Raw genomic sequence first — 19,129 nt, 5'->3', positions numbered from 1 at the left:
GCTCTGAAGGAAGGGCAGTAACCTCAAGGTGAAGGAAAAGGCAGAAAACAGCTGGGAGTGCTTATTTCTTGAACCAGGGCTGATACATTTGTTGAAGGATGCCTGGCAGTGCCTGAATGAATTAATAAATATTAGCACTGCCTGTGAGATACGAACACAGATAGCAGTACAGCATTTTGCAAGGTGTAAAAGACCTGTGTAATAAACAAGACTGGTTAGAATTTAAGTGCCTGATATTAAAATGGAAACTAGATTATATTGCATTGTCTTCACTATGAGGTAGGACATTTAATTGAAGGAATAGTAACTGGCAAAAAAAAATTAAGACTGCAATAAAAATATAATATCAGTTGATTATTACAGTTTTGTCTATAAAATATCCATAAACAAAATACGGAAAAACAAACAAGAAAAGAAAAAAGAAGGCATCACAGAAAGTATATTTAAAAAGAGGAAAAAAGGACATATCTAATTTAAAATTTCATGGTCAAAAAGATAAAATCTAATGAAGATATTTAGAGTTAAAAAATAACACTGAGGACTCAGAAAATAAATAGGAAATCAGGTAATGAGCAAAGTCTGTTGAAAGACCAAAAAGAACAACCCGTTTTCAAGCAGAGGCATTGTAGGAGTTGTCAAGTGAGCACCAGGTGTATTGGGAGACAAAAGATTTGGCCATATGCGTGGGGAACACACAAGACAAGCTCGTTCCTGTGAGACAAGTGCCCACAGAGAGAGGGGGCAGAAATACTGACTTTAACAAATAGAGGGGAGAGATGCCAGTGCAATTGTGTGCAGTACAGTTGGGAAGGATGGAGGTCAGGATAATTCTTAGCATTTCTAAGTGGCTGCAGCTGGAAAGGCAGGAGAGCTGCTGCTGATGAAACAAGGCCCATGGAAGATGGGAAGTGGCATTTCATGGGCAGTGTAAAGAAGATGCAACCTTTTGCTTGTAAATTAAATGTTTGTATCCACTTCCTAAGCACCTGCTTGTAATCCTCCCTAAGGATTTAATGGATAAATACTTTAAAGTAGCTAAGTGGTTCAATAGTCTAAGGCCTATTGATTTTCAATGGGATTTAGGTTTGTAAATCGCTTAATCTCCTTCTAAAAAGCAACCTTTTGTAAAATAATCTGAATAAGGTCTCAGATAAAAAACAGAGACTTTCTGAACATAGACCTTTCAGTCACAGCAAAATTACCAGATTTTTTTAGCTTTTATATTCACTTTTTCTGCAACTCTGCTAATTCTTTCTTTGAATCACTATCTTCTACATTTGCAAATAAGAACAGAAGATGAAAACAGAAATACTACTGCCTTTGGCTCTCTCTCTGCATGTCTCTTATGCTTCTGCTACAAGACATACTTGAAAATGCAGAAATACAAAACCCTGACAGCCTCCTCTGTGTACATCAATATGTCTGTGGCACTAATTCAGGGGTGGGAAGTACCATACTGTGGTCTTAAAATTTGCCAGAACACTGTTTTATTTCCTTTTTGAGTTCATAGCCTCTTACCATGAGAAAATAGATTAGAAAAAACATTATTTTAAGCAGTGTGGTGTTCTGCATAATGTTCCTTTTGTATTTTACTATTATTGAAACATAAGACTGATTTAAAAATCTGGTTTAGGACCAACAAAGGTGGCAAGTGCACTGCTGCTGCGATTTGTGAAATGATTGCTGTGCTTTCTTTGGAAGCAGGACAGCAATTATTTACGCATCTTTAAAGAATTCTTCTTTCAGTAATGGGCATGGAAAAAGGATTGGTTTCCCCCTACCTAAAGTGAAAAAAATTGCAATAACAATTTTCTTCCCATGCTCTTCTACTTGGAAAATTATTCTGACATGCCTGCCCAAACCAAGGAAGGATACTTTTTTATAATCTTCTGGTTATGGATAACATTTATATCTCTGACAAATACATGTTCATGCCATGCTGATGAATTTTGTGCCTCATACTTAAAGAATTCTAGGTTTAAGTCCAATCAAATTACTTTCTGCTGATTTTCAAACGTAAAAAGGTGATAATCTGATTATTATTTTAATACTACTGACATTTAATTAAATTGAAAAACACATCTCTAAGTATCAGAGCTGTAAGTGTCATAGAACTGGTTTCCCATAGATTTGAGTGTACAAATGGAAGAAATAGTACTGCATATGGATGTGGCTCTGCAATAACAAGAATTCTCTGCAGGATTCCTGTATAAGGTTATCTATATGTGTCGGTCTAAAGGGATAAATTGCATTCTGCTGCTTTGCTTTCTGAATTTGTCAAAGCTACAGACCAAATCCTATGGTCATTTCTGAATCTGTTCAAATCTAGGCAGTTCATTGACTTCTGTGGAATTACTGTCATTCTAATTGCTCTAAAGACATAGATTTAAGTTCACACAATCAGGATCATTTTGCTTGAGAAGAAGGTAATAATAGACAGATAATGAATAGATTGTTACATGCCCAAAGAGGTATTTTGGACCTTGTAGAAGGTAGAAGTATATTAATTATTCTGACTTCATACAGTCCAACCAAACTATTTCACAAGTTTTGCTTTTTGGTGTAAGCACAAACATAACTTTTTCCATTTTTCATGTAGAGTTTGAAAAAAAGGGGGGGTTGGTGTCTAGATGTATACTTCTTTATACCTGCTCTGGTGTAATACTTAACACAGGAAAATGCTCTTTTAATTTTATTTTTTTCATCTGATATTATTGCACTGGTGGGCAGAATGTAGCCGGTGAGTAAGCTAAAAATGTAATTTAGATGCTGGGGTGCTGGGTATGGAGAATAGTTTCACGCTTCTCTTGTGCCCAAGCCTTTCTGTGTCTAGTATATATGAGAGTGTGACAACAAAGCAAGAGTGAGCAAACCCTTGTGCTGCAGTGGTTGGACTAGGATGGCAAGACTGGGAACTTCTGGTTCTTACCCTACTTAACATTTTTAAAATACACAAGTGTCCCAGAACAAACCCTGGGACAAAATAGGACAGATGGATGAGTCCTTTGCAACTTCTCTTCCCGCAAACAGGAAGAGAACCCTCCAAACACTTCAAGGCAGAGGTGCCTGCTTTGAAAATCTTACTGCTTTAGCAGATGAGGTGGCCTCGGGGCTTCAACTTGTCTTTCTGAGTGTGGCATTAAAGAATCTTAATGCAACGTATTTTACAGAGAGTAAATAGTCCAAATCAGGTGCCAGAAATGAAATACAGAACTCCCAATATTTTTCTTTCCCCAACAGGTTAGCTATGATGGAGAACTTCACAAGCACCCACAGCTGGAAGCTGATTTAACAGCAGTGAGAGAGATCTATGGACCTAATGCAGTATCTCTCAGGTATGGCACTGGCCTTTCTGTATTGTGGAATCTTGAATGTTTTGGACTTTGAGTTCTCTATGGACCTTCCCTGACTGCCGAAGCACAAGTCTTTTCTGGTCATCTCTGCATGTTGTGTGACAAAAGGAGGGAGCATTGCAAACCAGCATCAGTGCTGGGTTTTTGGGGGTTCTTTTGTTGTTCAGCATGGTTGCAAGTAGCTGTGCTGAGAACGGCCCTCTTCTAAAACATCATTGTCTTTAGCAGTTCTAGTCAGGCAGCTGTGTTTTGTTGTAAATTACTATTCAACATTTCTCTAAACCCTTGTTAAACTCTTTTTCTGTCATATTCTATATTTTGCCCTGGAGGGATGGATGCCAAGAGGAATGATAAGAGATTTAATAAATACCTTCCCTAGGGAACGACTGAAGGAATTGGATTTGTCTGGTCTAGGAGAAAAAGAGAGAGAGAGAAGACACAATAACAGTTTTTCTTCTTCAGAAAAGCTGTTTGTAGGTAGAATGAGTGATCAAATACTCTGTATTGTCATCATGAGAGAGACAGTAAGAAGCTAGGGTTTGATCAGAGATTAGGGAAGTTTTTAGATTGTGGGGACCTAAAGTATCCTACACAGGGAAGCAGTAGAACCTTGGTCAGATGTGAATTGCTAAGAATAATTACACACTACTTTTGTTGGGCAGATATGAATGTGCATGATTCTGTCATAGGCATGTCACATATATATTTTAATAAGCATCAGGTATTTTATAACTTCATTTTCCATCAATGTAATCTTAATCATTCCATAAAAATAACAGGTAGGTAAGATGTAACAGACCTGTCCTGCATTGCAAGGAAAATATCAAAGTTGTCCTACAAAACAAGTAAGAAGAAGAGAGAACATACCTACAGCTGGGGTGTACTCTACCTTTTCAAATTAAATGGAAATTTATCACACGTCAAGAACCTGGGGAATCAAAATCTAAATAGCTGTATATAGGTTTAGGAAATGAATAAATGTTTATTCACTAAACTGATAACTATGAAATTACTTCAAGCTCCTAAAATGGAAACATTATGTGTAACCTTTTGGAAACTTAAATGCATATAGTTTATTGAATCAGCTGTTTCACTGGAAACACTGTGGTTCCCTTGAGCTCACTCTATAGAAAGTGGCACCCGTGGCTACTTTTGGCATGTGTAAAACTTTCATGCTTTGTCCACTCTATTGCAGCTGAAAATATTTACAAATTCTTGGAAATACACCCTACAGCTTTAAGTGTTCATTTTCATCCTCCTGGTGCAGCTCCACTTCTCTAAGAAGAGACAAATTTGTCCGACAAGGGTATCCACTGAGAGTGGATATTTCCTAGACAGTGTACCCTCCTTTCAGTAACCTTTTCCTGTCACAGAGTCAGTTTTACATGTAAGAGTGAAGTTTCTGTATCTGCATGCTTTTCACCACTGCCCTTAGAAATCTGGCCACAAAAGCCCGAGAAAGTGATCCATCCAGCTGATCTCTTTACAGTGCTTATTCATTTATGGGCAGAGGACCCCTGGGAGCTTCAAACTCAAGATGTGTTGATGAAGCTATTGTAGACAGCAGATCATAAGATGCAGGTGTTGGAATAAAACATGATTTCCTCCTCACGTCAGCTTGGGAAATTAAAACTAGACTTAGCATCGTGTGCCTAAAATCCATCTTCTAGGATAGTAGTGGAGTGCAGGCAAAGGGATTTCAAGTGAATATGGAAATGTCACAGTTAAAACTAATTTTTATCTTATTCATTCTTGACTAATCTTTCTATTCCATTAGTTTAAACATTCCTTAATTTTATTTATAAAATTATTCTTTTTTACAGCCTTTTGAATCTCAGTTTTGTGAGTAACACCAGCCTGCATTCATAAAAAATTACTTCAGATAGCATAACAATGTTTGGATCTCCTGGAAAGTGAACAAAAATGATGCCACTGATGGGTAGGGTAGTGGCTAAGCCATTCAGTATCTGGAGAGCTTCCCTGTTTCAAAGCCAGGTTTTCAGTGAGCTGTAGGAGGTCACCTCTGGGTGAGGTGACACTGGAGCAGCACTAAAGGTGGCTGGGAAGTCTCCTGTAATACAGGAGGTCCTGTCCTGCTGTTCACCTGCCCTGTGTGTGCAATGTGTGGGCAGACCTGATCTCCCCTGACCAGAGAGAACCACTGGGTTGCTGAATTTTGGTGGAAGGGGCTCCCTTCATCAAACTGTGGAAGAGCTCAAGCGATTTCCAGTGCAAACTCAGCCCTACCCCAGCTAAGAGGTCACTTCGGCAGGAAACAATTACATTTTACTGTTTCAAAACTGCCTTATTGACTGATTTATGCACTAACTGCTGCTCTGCACTTAGTCAAGTTTAATAGAAAAGCATGGAAGTCACTGTGACAAGAAGCAGAAAAATGGGGTTTTAAAGTTAAAAACATCCTATTGGCTGGCAACTAATCTGCGAAAATTTGAGAGTACTTCTACAACATTGTCCACTTAAGTAATGTAAATGAAAAGGAAAACAGATTTTTGTTTAGGTGTGTGAATATGTATTTTCTAGCTCTGTTTTTCAGAAGTCTTCAAGTGCATTGTGGGAGAGCAATCAGAGTGAGTCACAAAATAAGAGGCAGAAAAGTTGCAGTTTAAATGTAAGATTGCAGATGGCAATGAAATACCTGTTAAATCTGAATCTTGCAATACTACACATAACAGATAAAAAAGGTAACTATTGCCTGTAGCACATTACAGGGCAGTCTTTATTTTTGACAAACAAATGCTTGAATATATGTAGCAATTCCCCAGGTATATCATGCCATCCTCTAGGCTATGTTGTATTTGTCTACAGTGGTTTATCTGAAGCCTATTCTTAGGTTACTGGCTGTTAATCTGAAATACTTCTGAAAATTATCAAGGGTTTTCTTGTGTCATAAGTGGGAGTAGCGTGCGACTATTAATTTTTCTTCGTTTATCTGTGCAATAAGTGAGACAGAAATACATAGCAGCAATGGAGAGATATTTTGGGGAATCAGTGGAAAAGCAAGCCTGTTTAAGCAAGATCCTCTGAAAAAAGCTTTTAAGTGCAGGAGACGGTCACCCACTGGGAATATTGATCTAATCTATGTAAATGTGTATTTTATAACTATTCTGATTTTACAGATAAGATAATCCTTTATAAAATCTTCCATGTTGTAAGTACTCCTGGATTGAGGAGTATCTTAAAGAGCTCTAATGTAATGTAATTATTTCCTTTCAGGGAATATGGAGCCATTGATGATGTAGATATTGATCTACATATTGATGTTAGCTTTCTTGATGTAAGTAATCTAATCACAGAATTACATAATGAACATTCATACCCATTTAATTTCGCTACACATCAGACTTTCTAGACAACCACTGATACTGTCCCTTTTTTTTGGAAACTTGATCTTCACAAGTGGGTGTCACATTATTGATTGATACACGGTGGAAAGGTTTTCTTCCCTTTTATGACCACATTGTTAAAATGCTGTGCTAGGCTTTTACTTGCCATATGTGTATTTCCTTCCAGACATTTTTTGTGAATGGTAAATGTTTTAATAAATATAAACGAAACACCATTATTTGTATGTTAACCTAGCACGAGTCAGGAGAAAGCACTTTTTACATCCTGAAGGGAGGAGGACTCTGTCAGGAGCGCCCTTGTACAGTGATTAGAGAGAGGGTTGACTGGCAAAGGGACAGTACTGCTGTTTCTTGCTGGCAACGTGGCTTCTCTAGCTGTTGTGCTGTCATTCAGCTTCACACTTCCTCACCTCATCTGTGCAGCAACTTCCTGGCCTCTATATAAAGAACAAAAATGAGAACTTTTAAGGTCATCATTAGCTTCTGCGCAGATATGTCTTATTTTCAGACCCACACAGCACACAAGACAGTTACTGAGCCTTACTAAATTTTTAAGAAAATCTGATCATAGCTTTAATTATTTAGACCAGTTTTAAGAGGCTAAAGTTTCCTTAGCCCTTAGTTATGGGGCTAGTTTCTATTCTGGTTTTTTTTTTTGCTCCTTTACTTCTCAGCTTTGAAGCAGTACCTGTTGGTAGATGGGGATGTCTCTGCCTGTACATGCAGTGCTGTGTATAAATCTCTGCTTGGTTTAAATGAGCTCAGCCAAGAACTGGAAGTAGTCTGACACTGCTCTTCGTGGGGTGTTGATGTGCCATAATTTGTCCTGAGTCTAATGTGTTATGTTGGAGTAGATGCTAAACAACTGGGTGAATGGATGGATGGTGTTTATAGCAACCCTAAGGTAGACTGACAAAAAGCAGTAGTTCCTCACAATGGCTAATGTTGTCTGTTGTTTTCTTTTTGTCTTATGCTAGGAGGAGATTGCTGTGGCCTGGGATGTAATTCGCACAGAGCCTATAATAGTGCGACTGCACTGCTCACTCACACAGTACCTAAATGGTCCAGGTTGGTCAATTTTGTATTATTCTTGTGCCTTGTGTGGTGTCCAGTCAGAGCCATGGGGCAGACACTTATTCACTACCAAATCTTTGATCCTGCTTGTGCTCACTTCTACTGCTGAGAGGAGTCCTATTGATTTGAAATTAGGCTTACATGTATTTGCATGGCTGGGCCCTTCCTAGTGACACAGGCATCTAATTTAAAGTTTCATAGGTTGATTTTCGGAACTTGTTTTCCTGACATCCTTTGAGATGCAACTGCTTCCCCTAGGAACCAGGGTTAAGTAATAAAGATTGAGAGTTTCTAATATGTGATTTCCTCATTTTTGAAATCAAACATCATCTGCACCGATAAGATATGACTGATAATGAAGGCATACACAGACCTGTGCAGCACATTAATATGCCCTTCTTCATGCAGCTTTAGAGAGTCAGGCCATGGTAATTGCCCTTTCAGCTTCTGGTTTCTACATGAGTATGTGAACTCTGGAAATCTTCAGATTTGAAAGAATTTTTAAGTGAGTAAAGTTTTCACATTAGAGAAAAATGGCCAAGCTCATGAAGAATCAACTGATTTTGAAGATTTGGAAGCATTCATAAACGAGTCAACTTCAGATATATGTTTACAGTGCAAGTCAGGCTCAGTTTGGATAATAGCTTGCCCAGCCTTGGAGACTTGCAGTACAGGCTGTCAGTTCATGCTTTTATCTGTGGGAGAGCTCTGCCTCTGGAAAATGAATAGATATTTCAAGTCCTGTTTAGCAAAATCTGTCCCAATGAGCTATTTCTATAGGATATGTTGTCCAACAGTTCTAACTATAAGCTATATTCTGTTCATTCAAATAAGCATTTCATTATACCAATCTTTTTTTTCCCCTTGACTGTGGTCTTTCTGTCTGTGGTTTATTACTTCAATCATTTTTGTTAATATACAGATCTTAAACTATGCATTTGCAGTAGCAGGAAGCAGTGTTAATGTTCAGAACATTCCTATCAAAATGTAATTTAAGAAATAAAGAGGTGCAGCAAATATGAGCAGGTGAGGTATATAGAGCAGCGTGCAGTGAGAAATGAGAAGTAACAAGAATATATATATTCTGGATCACTGGCAAGGTTGAGGTGCAAGCACCGTTCCCAGTGCTGCAGCTGGCTGCTTGTGGGAGTGCCAGAGTTCTGAGAGAGGCAGGAGCAGGGCCACAGGCAAGAACTTTGCTGACGTTGGCTTTATGAGTTCAGCTGCTGTTGCAGCCATGTCTCTTTATTTACTAGCAAAGCACAGTGAGATCCACCATCTTTTGTGTTAATTTTGTGAATTCCTCTTCTGTTTTCTTGAGAATACAGAGCCAAAATTTTGTACTGTATCTGTTTCTGCTGTACTACATTCTATTGATTGAGAAACAGGAGCACATTACATTGCAAAGCACACTGGGGGATATGAGCACCACCCTGTAGCTGTGTAATGTACTGATTTTAGGTAGTTCTTCTAGTTAATAGCTTGTCTCAGTAGCGTCTGCGTGGGCAGTTTGTCCCTCATGCCTTAGAAACTTGTCTTAGAGAGGATGAATCAGCCAGTGGAGGTATTGGCATGTCTCAGCTGATTGTGGAGTCTAGACAAAAATTTTGGTCTAGATGTCAGATTTTAAGATTGCTGATTGTAGGTGTAATAATACTTAAAGTATTCCCCATCCCACCAGCCCCCTGTAGTGTGTCTGAAATTTGACAATCCAAAGATGTTGCTATACTTAATGAAATCATTAATCCCTTTTGAAAAAAAATCATTGGTTTGTTTTTAAAAGATGAGTTTATGTTTGATGTTATTTGATTAATAACATTAGAGGAGAGCTAACTACTGACCTTTGAACTAAGTAAAATTGCATGGCAAACTTAGATATATTGTATTTTATTATCAAATTTAATCTATTAAAGCAAAATTTGAGTACAACTTGGATATTCTGAATAAAATTCTGCTGAATGGTCAAATTAACATCAAAATATTGATTTTCCATTTCTGATAAAATTTGAACAAACCCCATTTTTTTTTGTTTTAATTTCTTTTTGATTTTACCTTGGTCATTATCACCTTATGCAATACAAAGTATGCAGTCTGTTTATGCGTGTAATATGCTTTGGTTGTTGTCCTGCCTTGAGGCCCTGTGGCTGTCCACAAGTACTGGCTTCCATCTGCCACTTCTATCTAACAAATGTTATTGAAGGACTTTAGCAATGCCACTAGCTAATTTCCATCCTTTACCCTGTATGTTTGCAATTTCTGACATGAATATGGATATACCAGTGTTAGGACAGGCCTTGAGGAAATTTCAGGATGATCCTTAGCCACTGGAATTCGCGTATCAGGCACTTAGATGATGGGTTTTGATCTTGTATTAAAACACCCTCAGGAACAAAATCCAGATACAAATGAGTTCAGTTTCAGTCTGGACTTCCTTTGCAACCACAGGAACTCTAGTGTGTATAGACTACTTACTTGGGCAAAAGTTTAAAATATTAGGTGAGATGAACTCTCAGTCCAGATACATTTAATCTGATGCTGCTCATTACTTGCATAATGTATATGTATAAAAAGACATATTTTTGTAAATAAAATAAGTGGGAAGAGATACATTTGGGAGAATTCCATGTGTAAAATTGTAAATTGTATTGGCTGAGGTTTCAAAAAGGGCCATTCCTTTCTTAATCCTTACCATTGCTTCAATTTAATTGTCTGTAGTCAAGCTCCACAAAGAAGAGGGTCCTGAAATAAGACTTACGTGGTCATGAGTTTGTCATTACTGCTGTAAATTCACGTGTCAAATGTCCTTTTTCCCTAGTGCCAACTGTGGATGTATTTCAGATCTCTACTAAGGAAAGATTTGGGCTGGGACATCAGCTGAAAAAGTAAGTCTAGAATAGTACAAACCTATATTTATAGGCAAATATTGCACTCTCTTAGTTACTGGACCATGTCAAGTAGAGTAAAATTCATGTTGTCAGGTTTGTTGTTGGATTAAAGTATCTTGAAGTTGTTTATCTTTAAATAAAAGTCAATATTTGCTATTTTAAGTTTGGATTTGACAGCTGTTGATGAGAACCTGATTTGTGTTACTTGGCAGAGTTTTCTGTCACTTTGGTACCTTTTAGGAAGTAAGCTATAAAAGGTATAAAGACCATATCTAGGAATGTTCAATTTCATGTTCTTGCTTAGATGGTGAAGCCTCTGAAATAGGAGTCTTTTTGAGCCCCATGCATACCCTGAGGGGGCTATGCTTTCATGGTTGCCTCTAGGATATACCACAGAAATTAGGCCATCCATGTTTGAGGACAGTCAAAAAACCTGGCAGTTTCATGTGGTCATAGTACAACTCTTTTTAATACAATTTTGCTGAGTCATCTCTTTGCATATGCTTTTATACATGTGATAAATTTTTAAGTATATAGGCTTTAGTATCTCACCATTACAACATTAAGAAACCCCTGAGGAAAAAAAAATCTTGTTTAGTGTTTTAAGAAATTCAGTGCAGCTTTCTTATATTCTTACAAATGAAGCAAGTTATTAAAATCTCTATGGTACATGACTTTGAAGGGAAAAAAACCAGAAATGCTCCCTCAAAATGTTCTCTTAAAATGTTTTGCTATTTACGCTGTCTGTGATTTTTGCACCAGGTAATTACTAAAGGTTCCCATATGACATTTTCAAGAACATAGCTGCACAGTTCACAACTGAGCAGGACTAAAAATTCCCATGGGCCCAGTGGTCCCTCATGGCTATGGCAATGGGATATTTCTTTTTTTCACCAAATTCAGCCTTGACTTTTATCACTATTAAGACCCCCACTGCCAGATTAGTCAGAGAACAAGGTTCTGCTTAGCCATGCAGATGCAGTAGCCTGTGGTCATGTGAGAGGTAGACCTCTGTAGCTGGATTTGGTGCCCTTGACTCAGTTTGTCTCTAGACCTCCATGATAGGGATAGTCTGCATAAGTTTTGCAGTTGCAGTGGTTCTTCACACAGACTGTATTCTCATTAGAAGTCTCATATTAAATTAGTTCTATGTGGGAAAAAAAGGGTTTTTGAGGAGCTGGGGCAGCCAGTCACTAATCCACATACATGACAGAAAATTTCAGCTGTAGAGTGAGAACAGTGCATTGTCACCTGTGTGTGACCACCGAGAGCATAGTATTAAAATGAGTATGTCCTGGCTGGATAGGAATACCTTTCTTTTCTATCTTAATTTGCAGAATCATGCAGACATTTGTTACACAACAGTGGAAGAACAGTAAAGAAAAATCTAACTGTACGCACAATAAGAAGGTGTCTGACAAAAAGGTGAAATCCCCTCTGCACATCTTTTCTACATTGCGCAGGTACTAGCAAGAAAAATGGGCTGTTATTACCATAAACTGTTCAAAATCCACAGCAGACCTCACAAGGTGAAATCTTGACTTTTCTCCACAGAGAAGTTCTCTATTTATATCTTACCTCATGGGTTTCCTGTCCTTGCATTACATGACATCAGGAGTGAACTAGGTACTGTTGCAGCTTCTAAGATTATTAGAAGCCAGAGCATTTCAGTGCCCTGCTCTCTGAAACAGCCTTGTTACAACTGGAACTGGAAATAAGTAGTTTTATTTTAACTTATGTTGGTATTTTTATTTTATCTTTACTTGAATAGCAAGAATAAAAATTCAAGTCATACATATGTATAGCATATGTTATGTATATTTTTAAAAACTTTGTTTTTGCAGCTCTTCTTTATACAGTAGTTTGGATATTTAGTTTTTTTAAACTGGAATGATCATAATTGAAAGAATGATTTTTAAAGATGCTGAGCACCCTCCCCTCTCCAGTATTTGACTACATTAATGTTTTCCACTTCTGAAATGCAGGCACAGAATTTCAAAGAGAAAAGGCATTAGAAAGCGTAAGAAAGAGTTAATGAATAGTTTGAATGAATTTGAATTTAATACGATTTCTGCCAGTTGCTCATACTCGTAAGTATATGTAGAATCAGGCTCTGATTTTACCTCTTTCAGGTTTGTGACTATTTACTTTAGTGTGTTTTCCTGATTATGGAGGGTTGACAGATCACTCCTTCGATTCAGTTACTGAATTTGAATTGAATGCTTCTTTGAATATTACTTCTTTTTGATGAATTTTACCTTTCTAAATTCAGAGTATGAAAAAGAGATAGAATACAGCAATTGCTCAGATTGAAAAAGGAGGGAATGCCAAAAATGACAAAACATTATTTGTTCAAAGGTAGAGGAGGAAAGACAGTGTTTTGAGTAGAAGTCTTATCCATTCCCTACCAAGCAATACACTACTGCCAAACACAGGCTGTAGCTTGGGGCTTGTTTTTATTCAGAATACAAAATCAGCCCATTCTTTTTCCTCTTGGTTTGGGAGCTTAAGTCCAGAGATGGCTCAGCCCAAGTGCAGGGACCCTCTCTGTCCCCGGGGCACCAGTCCTACCTCCCATCTGCAGGAGGGTGATAGTGAGCCAGCTGCTTACAGTGAATCAGCAGCCTCCACCTGCATCCTCCACTGTCAACACTTGCTAATGGGGTGGGGAAACCTGCCAGCCTCTCCCCTTGGGTTTTTACTTCTCTATTTGATGCAAAAAAAACCCCACCAAAAAAAACCCAACAATAACAACAAAAAAGCCACCCAACAAAACAAAAAAACCAAAGCAAAGCAAAACAAAACAAAAACAACAACAAAAAAACCAAAACAAAGGAAAAAACCTCCAAAGATTGGTGTTGCTTATAAAACATAGGAAAATGATTCAGCATACCTGTTACAGGTTCTTTGCAAGGACAGGGGAATGTGAACCTTACAGAAATGTGACAGTTTGTGTGAATGTTGTTTCATAAAAACCTTTTGTTCTTTACTTCCTGCGTTTGTAATTTCGGTCTCTCACATTCTCATTTCTCGTGGTACAGGGTTAGAATTTGTCTATAACCAGAAAGAAGGGTAAATTTGTCTTTCACAAAATGCCCAGATTATTAGGATGATTTTAAAATAATATCCTTTTCATCTGAATTAAATTTAATGTCTCCAAGTTTCACTGGTACTTCATTGTATTTTCCATTGGATCTGAGCATAGAATTTCTTATGCTGCTTCCAGAATACAATAACTTTCATGGGATCATGCTGTGATCATTACATAGAAAATACAGATTTTGATAAGGAAAATCTGTTATAAGAGGTGGATTTCATTTTGAAGATAATTTCTTGAATAATTGGTTTGTTTTGAGACACAGAAGACCTTACAAAAAGCTGTAAGGTCACAGGTCTAACTTCTACTTGAGTAGTTGATTGTCTTTTTGATTGATGAGCTCATGTGTAAATAGAAGTTGTTTGTTTTGATATTGGAAGATGTTTTGTATTATATTTGTTTATTAGAAGGCTGGGTTGCTTTTATCACTAGTGAAAAATATAAACCCAGGTGACTCTTAGGAGTCTTTACATCTGTGTGATCTTGCTTGATTTGCCCAGGATTTTGATTATTCTCCAACTTTTCCATGTTCTTTATGCTAAGGTCGCCAAGTTATCCTCCACCTGGCTGTGGTAAGAATAAATCAAAACTGAAGTCAGAACAGGACGGCATCTCCAAGACCCACAAACTGCTGAGAAGGACTTGCTCTAGCACAGTGAAGGCGGAGGATGTGTGTGCCACAAAATCCCACAGAACCTTTGGCCGCTCGTTATCGAGCGACCCGAGGGCTGAACAGACAATGGCTCTCAGATCGCACAAACTGCTGAGCCGAGCTTGCTCTGCAGCTGTCAAGCAGGAGGAGTGTATCTCTTTAAAGCCCCATAAGGTGTTAAATAGGTCGTGCTCTGGGGATCCTCGATGCGAGCACAACAGCACCTTGAAGCCCCACAAACTTTTAAGCAGATCCTGCTCCAGTAACCTTAGAATGGAAGAATTGGATGGATTGAAGAACCACAAGTTGCTCAGCAAGACTTACTCCAATGCCCCTAAATCATCCAAAATGGAGCCTTTCAAGGAGTCCACCATGGCAGAGAGCAGGAGGCTCTCTCTTACCTCAGGGCTTATTGGTATCTTAACACCATCCTCATCATCACCTTCACAAGCTGCTGTGCGTAATATTTTTTTTGTATTCTGCTCATTTTCCTCCTATTATTTTCCAAATGTGCTATTATGCTTTTTGTGTGAAGGCATTAATACTTAGGATATATGATAGTGACTATATTAGATATACTAGGGGACAAGAGCAATGAAGTCAGCTTTTTAAGGAGGATTCAAACAACTGTGCATACACATAAACTTAAGTTATAAAATCAGAATTTGCTGGGGTCAGGACAGAGATTGTATGTGTCATGTTGAAATGCAGCTCAACACACAGCTGCTGGCCATGGGAAAAATTCAGTCACCCACTTCTTCCCGGCATACTTCCTACAGGAAGAAGGGAGAGTGTGCACTTCTGTGCTGCAAAATTAGGTTGGTTGCAGAGGACTTCTATAATTTCCCTGCTTGTTTTGTGGGGGAAACAACTGTCCATTAGATGGTTTGAGTGCCATGTCACCTCTCCTTCTAGTCTTTGCATCTGCCATCATCATCATCATCATCACCATCATATTGGAATGAGCTCACCCCTTGCACATTTGTGAAGGGTTAAACTTGAACCTGCGAATGTGTTTGGAGACATTGGAGGCCACACAAGGAACTGGGCTCATGCTGGCCCTCTTACTCTCCTCTGAGACATGATCAACTGGGAAGACAAAGGGCAGCATATACTCTTGCATTTAAGAGCTTTCAAAATCAATTCTTCTGCCTATACCTCCTTGAAGATGGCTTTTTACTTTAGAAGGAAGAGTGGGTTTGTTTGCAGTCTTTCAAGACAACAGCCTGTTTTTTGTGTTTGATGTGGGGAGAAGTGTTTAGAAAATAGTTCTCTCTACTCCCTTTGCCTGGTGGTACCTTGGAAGCTGATTCTTCCTTCAGATGCCATGCATATGTTTAAAATAGTTCATTCTAAATAATGAAATTATATTGAGTGCACTATGTTTCATGGTAATTTAGTTTAATAAGATTTAAGCTGTGCTCTTCAGATCTAAAGGCAGAGATACACTATCATAAGATCATTTATATGTATGCTGTGTGGTTGACTTATGTGATGTGCACAGCAAAATTAATTTAAGATGAGCCATCAGACTTTATTCTTGTTGCAGTTTAGAGGTGCACTTTTTTTCTGATTCAGCAGAGAATGTATTACCATAGCAAGACTTTTCTCTCCTGACATTAATAGGAAAAGTCCCTCTGGTTTTTTAAGATAATGAAGAGCTGACCAGGTTTCATTACTGATGTTATCACCTGATGATGAAAAAAGGCAAGCCCTGTTTGGCAGCCTATAAAACCTACCCATAATTTATTGCTTCAATGCACTTACTTTGAGAGGAGATCATCACATACATGGTCAGATGTAGTTTGACTTTAGTGGAAGGGCATCAAGAGTCTTATTTCGCATTTTATATGCAGGCATCAGATATATGGGTAACCTAGGTGCCTAACTGCAGTTTGAAGTCAGTGGAATGTAGAAGTGATGAATTAAGATACTGAGTTCCCTTCAATTCTCAGCTAAAATATGGGAGTCTCATATATGAATACAAGTAGGATTGTTTCCCAGAAGAAAAATGAAAAAGCAGTTAAGCAATTAAACAGGAGAAAAATGAAAGGAAATAACCCTATTAAAAAAACTGCCAAAGCACTGTAAATGAAGCTGATGTAACTCTACTCAAAACAATGTTTGATTGAAACAGATGTCAATCTGGAGGGAAGTCTGAACCTCACTGACTCTTGTTAACAGAAGTTACTTCTAATGTATGTTGTTGTGTGCTGAAAGAAAAATAATTTGAGTAGTACTGAGCATAAAGATCTGTTAGTGCAGTGTTGCAGAAGTGAGACCTTAGTACATATAAAATAAAAAGGTTTTCAGCCTTACTGAGAGTTATGGTAGTCTTTCAAGCCTTAACATGCAGCCCATATTTGGATAGGCAATATGTAGTGAAAACGCAATGGAAATTACCAAACTTCAGTTTATTAGGATGGAGTGAAGGCACTGTGTTTTCATTTGAGATTAAAGTTTCTCAGATGCTGAGATACAAATCTTCATCAGATTTCAGAACTAGGAAGAAATACTAGAAACCTACGCCATACTCAGTAAACAGTAAAGGGATTGATTATTTGTAATGCCTGGTTCACACAAGTGAGAGATCTCTTTAGATGGAAATTGTTTACATATTTACATGCAAAAACCTACAGATGCTTTTACCATTTCCTTATAATTAGTCTGCCAACACTGAAGTTGCCTCAACTTTTCCCTTGCAGCAAAATTATGGTGCAAAATGCATTCCAGTGCGAGACCGTGGCTTTCTTGTGCAGGTAGGATGTCATATCCTATTCATATATGAAACACTGTGGAGCATGAGCTGACTTTTAATTATTTTTAAGCAGATGCTGTTATTCTCATTTTCATTGTTCTCAGACTATTGAATTTGCTGAGCAGCGGATACCAGTACTGAATGAATACTGTGTAGTTTGTGATGAACCTCATGTGTTCCAGAATGGCCCTATGCTGAGGGTAAGTGGTGTGCTGGTAAAACAATGCATGTTATAGTGCCTTGAATAGCTGTAGACATAAAAACCTGTTGGAAAACCATTAAATTATTTCAGACGCGTTTCATCCTAATACTCTTTTGAGATGCAAAAATATGAAGCATATTAACTAGACTTTGCTGTAAATTTGGAAACAAAAAAGTCTTACAAGGAAGGGAGAGAGAAATTAGGCTTGTATCATATCACAGAAATGAAAAGGGGCATGTATTTCACTGAACACTATTGTGCTGCAGTAGTCACAGCCAGATGACAGAGAGAAATGCATTAGAGTGTTTTCCCAGTGCATTGGCATTCTTCTGAAAGCTTAGGGCACCTCATCCCTGAGCTTTTATCAAGCCATGACCACGGTATTTGCATACACTGGTGTTAATGCCAGCACTCTGCAAAATTCTTCTGACCTTGTTTTGCTCACAGGCTGCTGGAATGAGCCATTCTCAAACATGATAAAAAAGGCAGTAGAAGGAGCTGTTCTGTGAAGTGCCTGATCAGTGACCCAGTGCCTAGCAGTGACCCAGTCTAGGAGTCTAGGAGCACTGTTGTGGCTCAGTATCTCCAAAGTTAGGCAGCTCTTCCTTTCATTCCTCTATGATTTGGAACAGAATTTTGCCTGCTGATCATTGTAGCCTCTCTCATGCTGTTGGTGGAACAGTGGAAAAGAGTAAGATTGGTCATGAGAGACACACTGCCTGGAGCTGCTGGATCAGTGCAGCTTTGTGAAAGAGTATATTAACAGAATACAGTTCTTAGCTTTAGGGCTGGTCTTGCAGTTTAGAATCCTCTTGTTTCACCTGCCCTTCATCCAGTAGTGAAACAGGAGTAACCTAAAAAGATTAAAGCCATGGAAAACTAACTCCAGTGAATAAATGGTTTGATAAAGGCAATTTCTCCACAGCATGGCCAGCGACTGCCCATAAGCTGAAGCAGATCTTGTCTGTGATAGTTCCATGGAAGTAAATTCAGGAGGACTATTGCTCTACCTGGTAGCAGAAGTCACCTCAGTGTCACTCCCCATGGCAATGACTGGCACCAGGGTCAGGCATTCTGACTGCATTCGGGATGTGCAAATGGGCTGCTGGCAGAATTTGAAAAAGCATATACATACCATACAAACAGTTAACACTGTTTAAGTCATGGTTAAACCCCTATAGTTTTGGATATCTAATCAGAGTTATTTTTGCCTCTTCAAGCTCATATCTATCTTTTAAAAGAAAGGTTTTCTGACAGGTTTATCAGTAGCCAAAACTGATTAGAAGCCTGTAAAAAGGCATCAGTTCCTCACTGTTTGTCTTTGAATACACTACTATGTATATTACCCGTTACAGAAAGAGATAAGACAAAATCAGTAATGTTGGAAGAGTGATTAAAGTTTGAAAAACATAATTATTTAAGTTATTGGAATTTATCTATTATCTATAGGTCAAAGCAAACAGTAGGATTTATTCTACTAAAAAGAACCAGAATGTAAAGTTATCTACTCTAAATGAAAAAAAAATCTAAATTCCTTCTTTCCCACCATAAAGATTAAAATCTCTCAGAATTACTCTTTTGTGTCTTCAGTTTAAAGGATCATTTTATAGCTATCTGTTTAAGAGTTTGTCAGCATTTCACGACAGAAGAAGCTGCAACCATCTTTGCTTCTGAACGTATATTCATCAGTTCCTTTGAAGTAGCATAACCTGACAAGCTTGGCAAAAACGAAAGAGTGACTAT

The 19,129-nt window shown here is 38.1% G+C and overlaps 1 protein-coding gene across 1 annotated transcript in view; it reads left to right on the top strand.

Moving 5' to 3' along the window:
- Positions 1-19,129, top strand: part of PARP8 (poly(ADP-ribose) polymerase family member 8) — a 143,347-nt gene that overhangs the window by 93,320 nt on the left and 30,898 nt on the right. Inside the window, exons 7-14 of the mRNA XM_005422032.2 lie at positions 3,241-3,335; positions 6,588-6,648; positions 7,696-7,786; positions 10,608-10,674; positions 12,015-12,140; positions 14,318-14,882; positions 17,132-17,185; positions 17,289-17,384. Coding sequence (XP_005422089.1) covers positions 3,241-3,335; positions 6,588-6,648; positions 7,696-7,786; positions 10,608-10,674; positions 12,015-12,140; positions 14,318-14,882; positions 17,132-17,185; positions 17,289-17,384 — 1,155 coding nt within the window. The remainder of the gene's footprint in view (positions 1-3,240; positions 3,336-6,587; positions 6,649-7,695; positions 7,787-10,607; positions 10,675-12,014; positions 12,141-14,317; positions 14,883-17,131; positions 17,186-17,288; positions 17,385-19,129) is intronic.

The sequence above is a fragment of the Geospiza fortis genome, unplaced genomic scaffold (genome assembly GCF_000277835.1).
Source record: "Geospiza fortis unplaced genomic scaffold, GeoFor_1.0 scaffold443, whole genome shotgun sequence".
Taxonomy (NCBI): Eukaryota; Metazoa; Chordata; class Aves; order Passeriformes; family Thraupidae; genus Geospiza; species Geospiza fortis.
The sequence above is the reverse complement of the archived record's forward strand: the minus strand, read 5'-3'. Positions and strand labels throughout refer to the sequence as shown.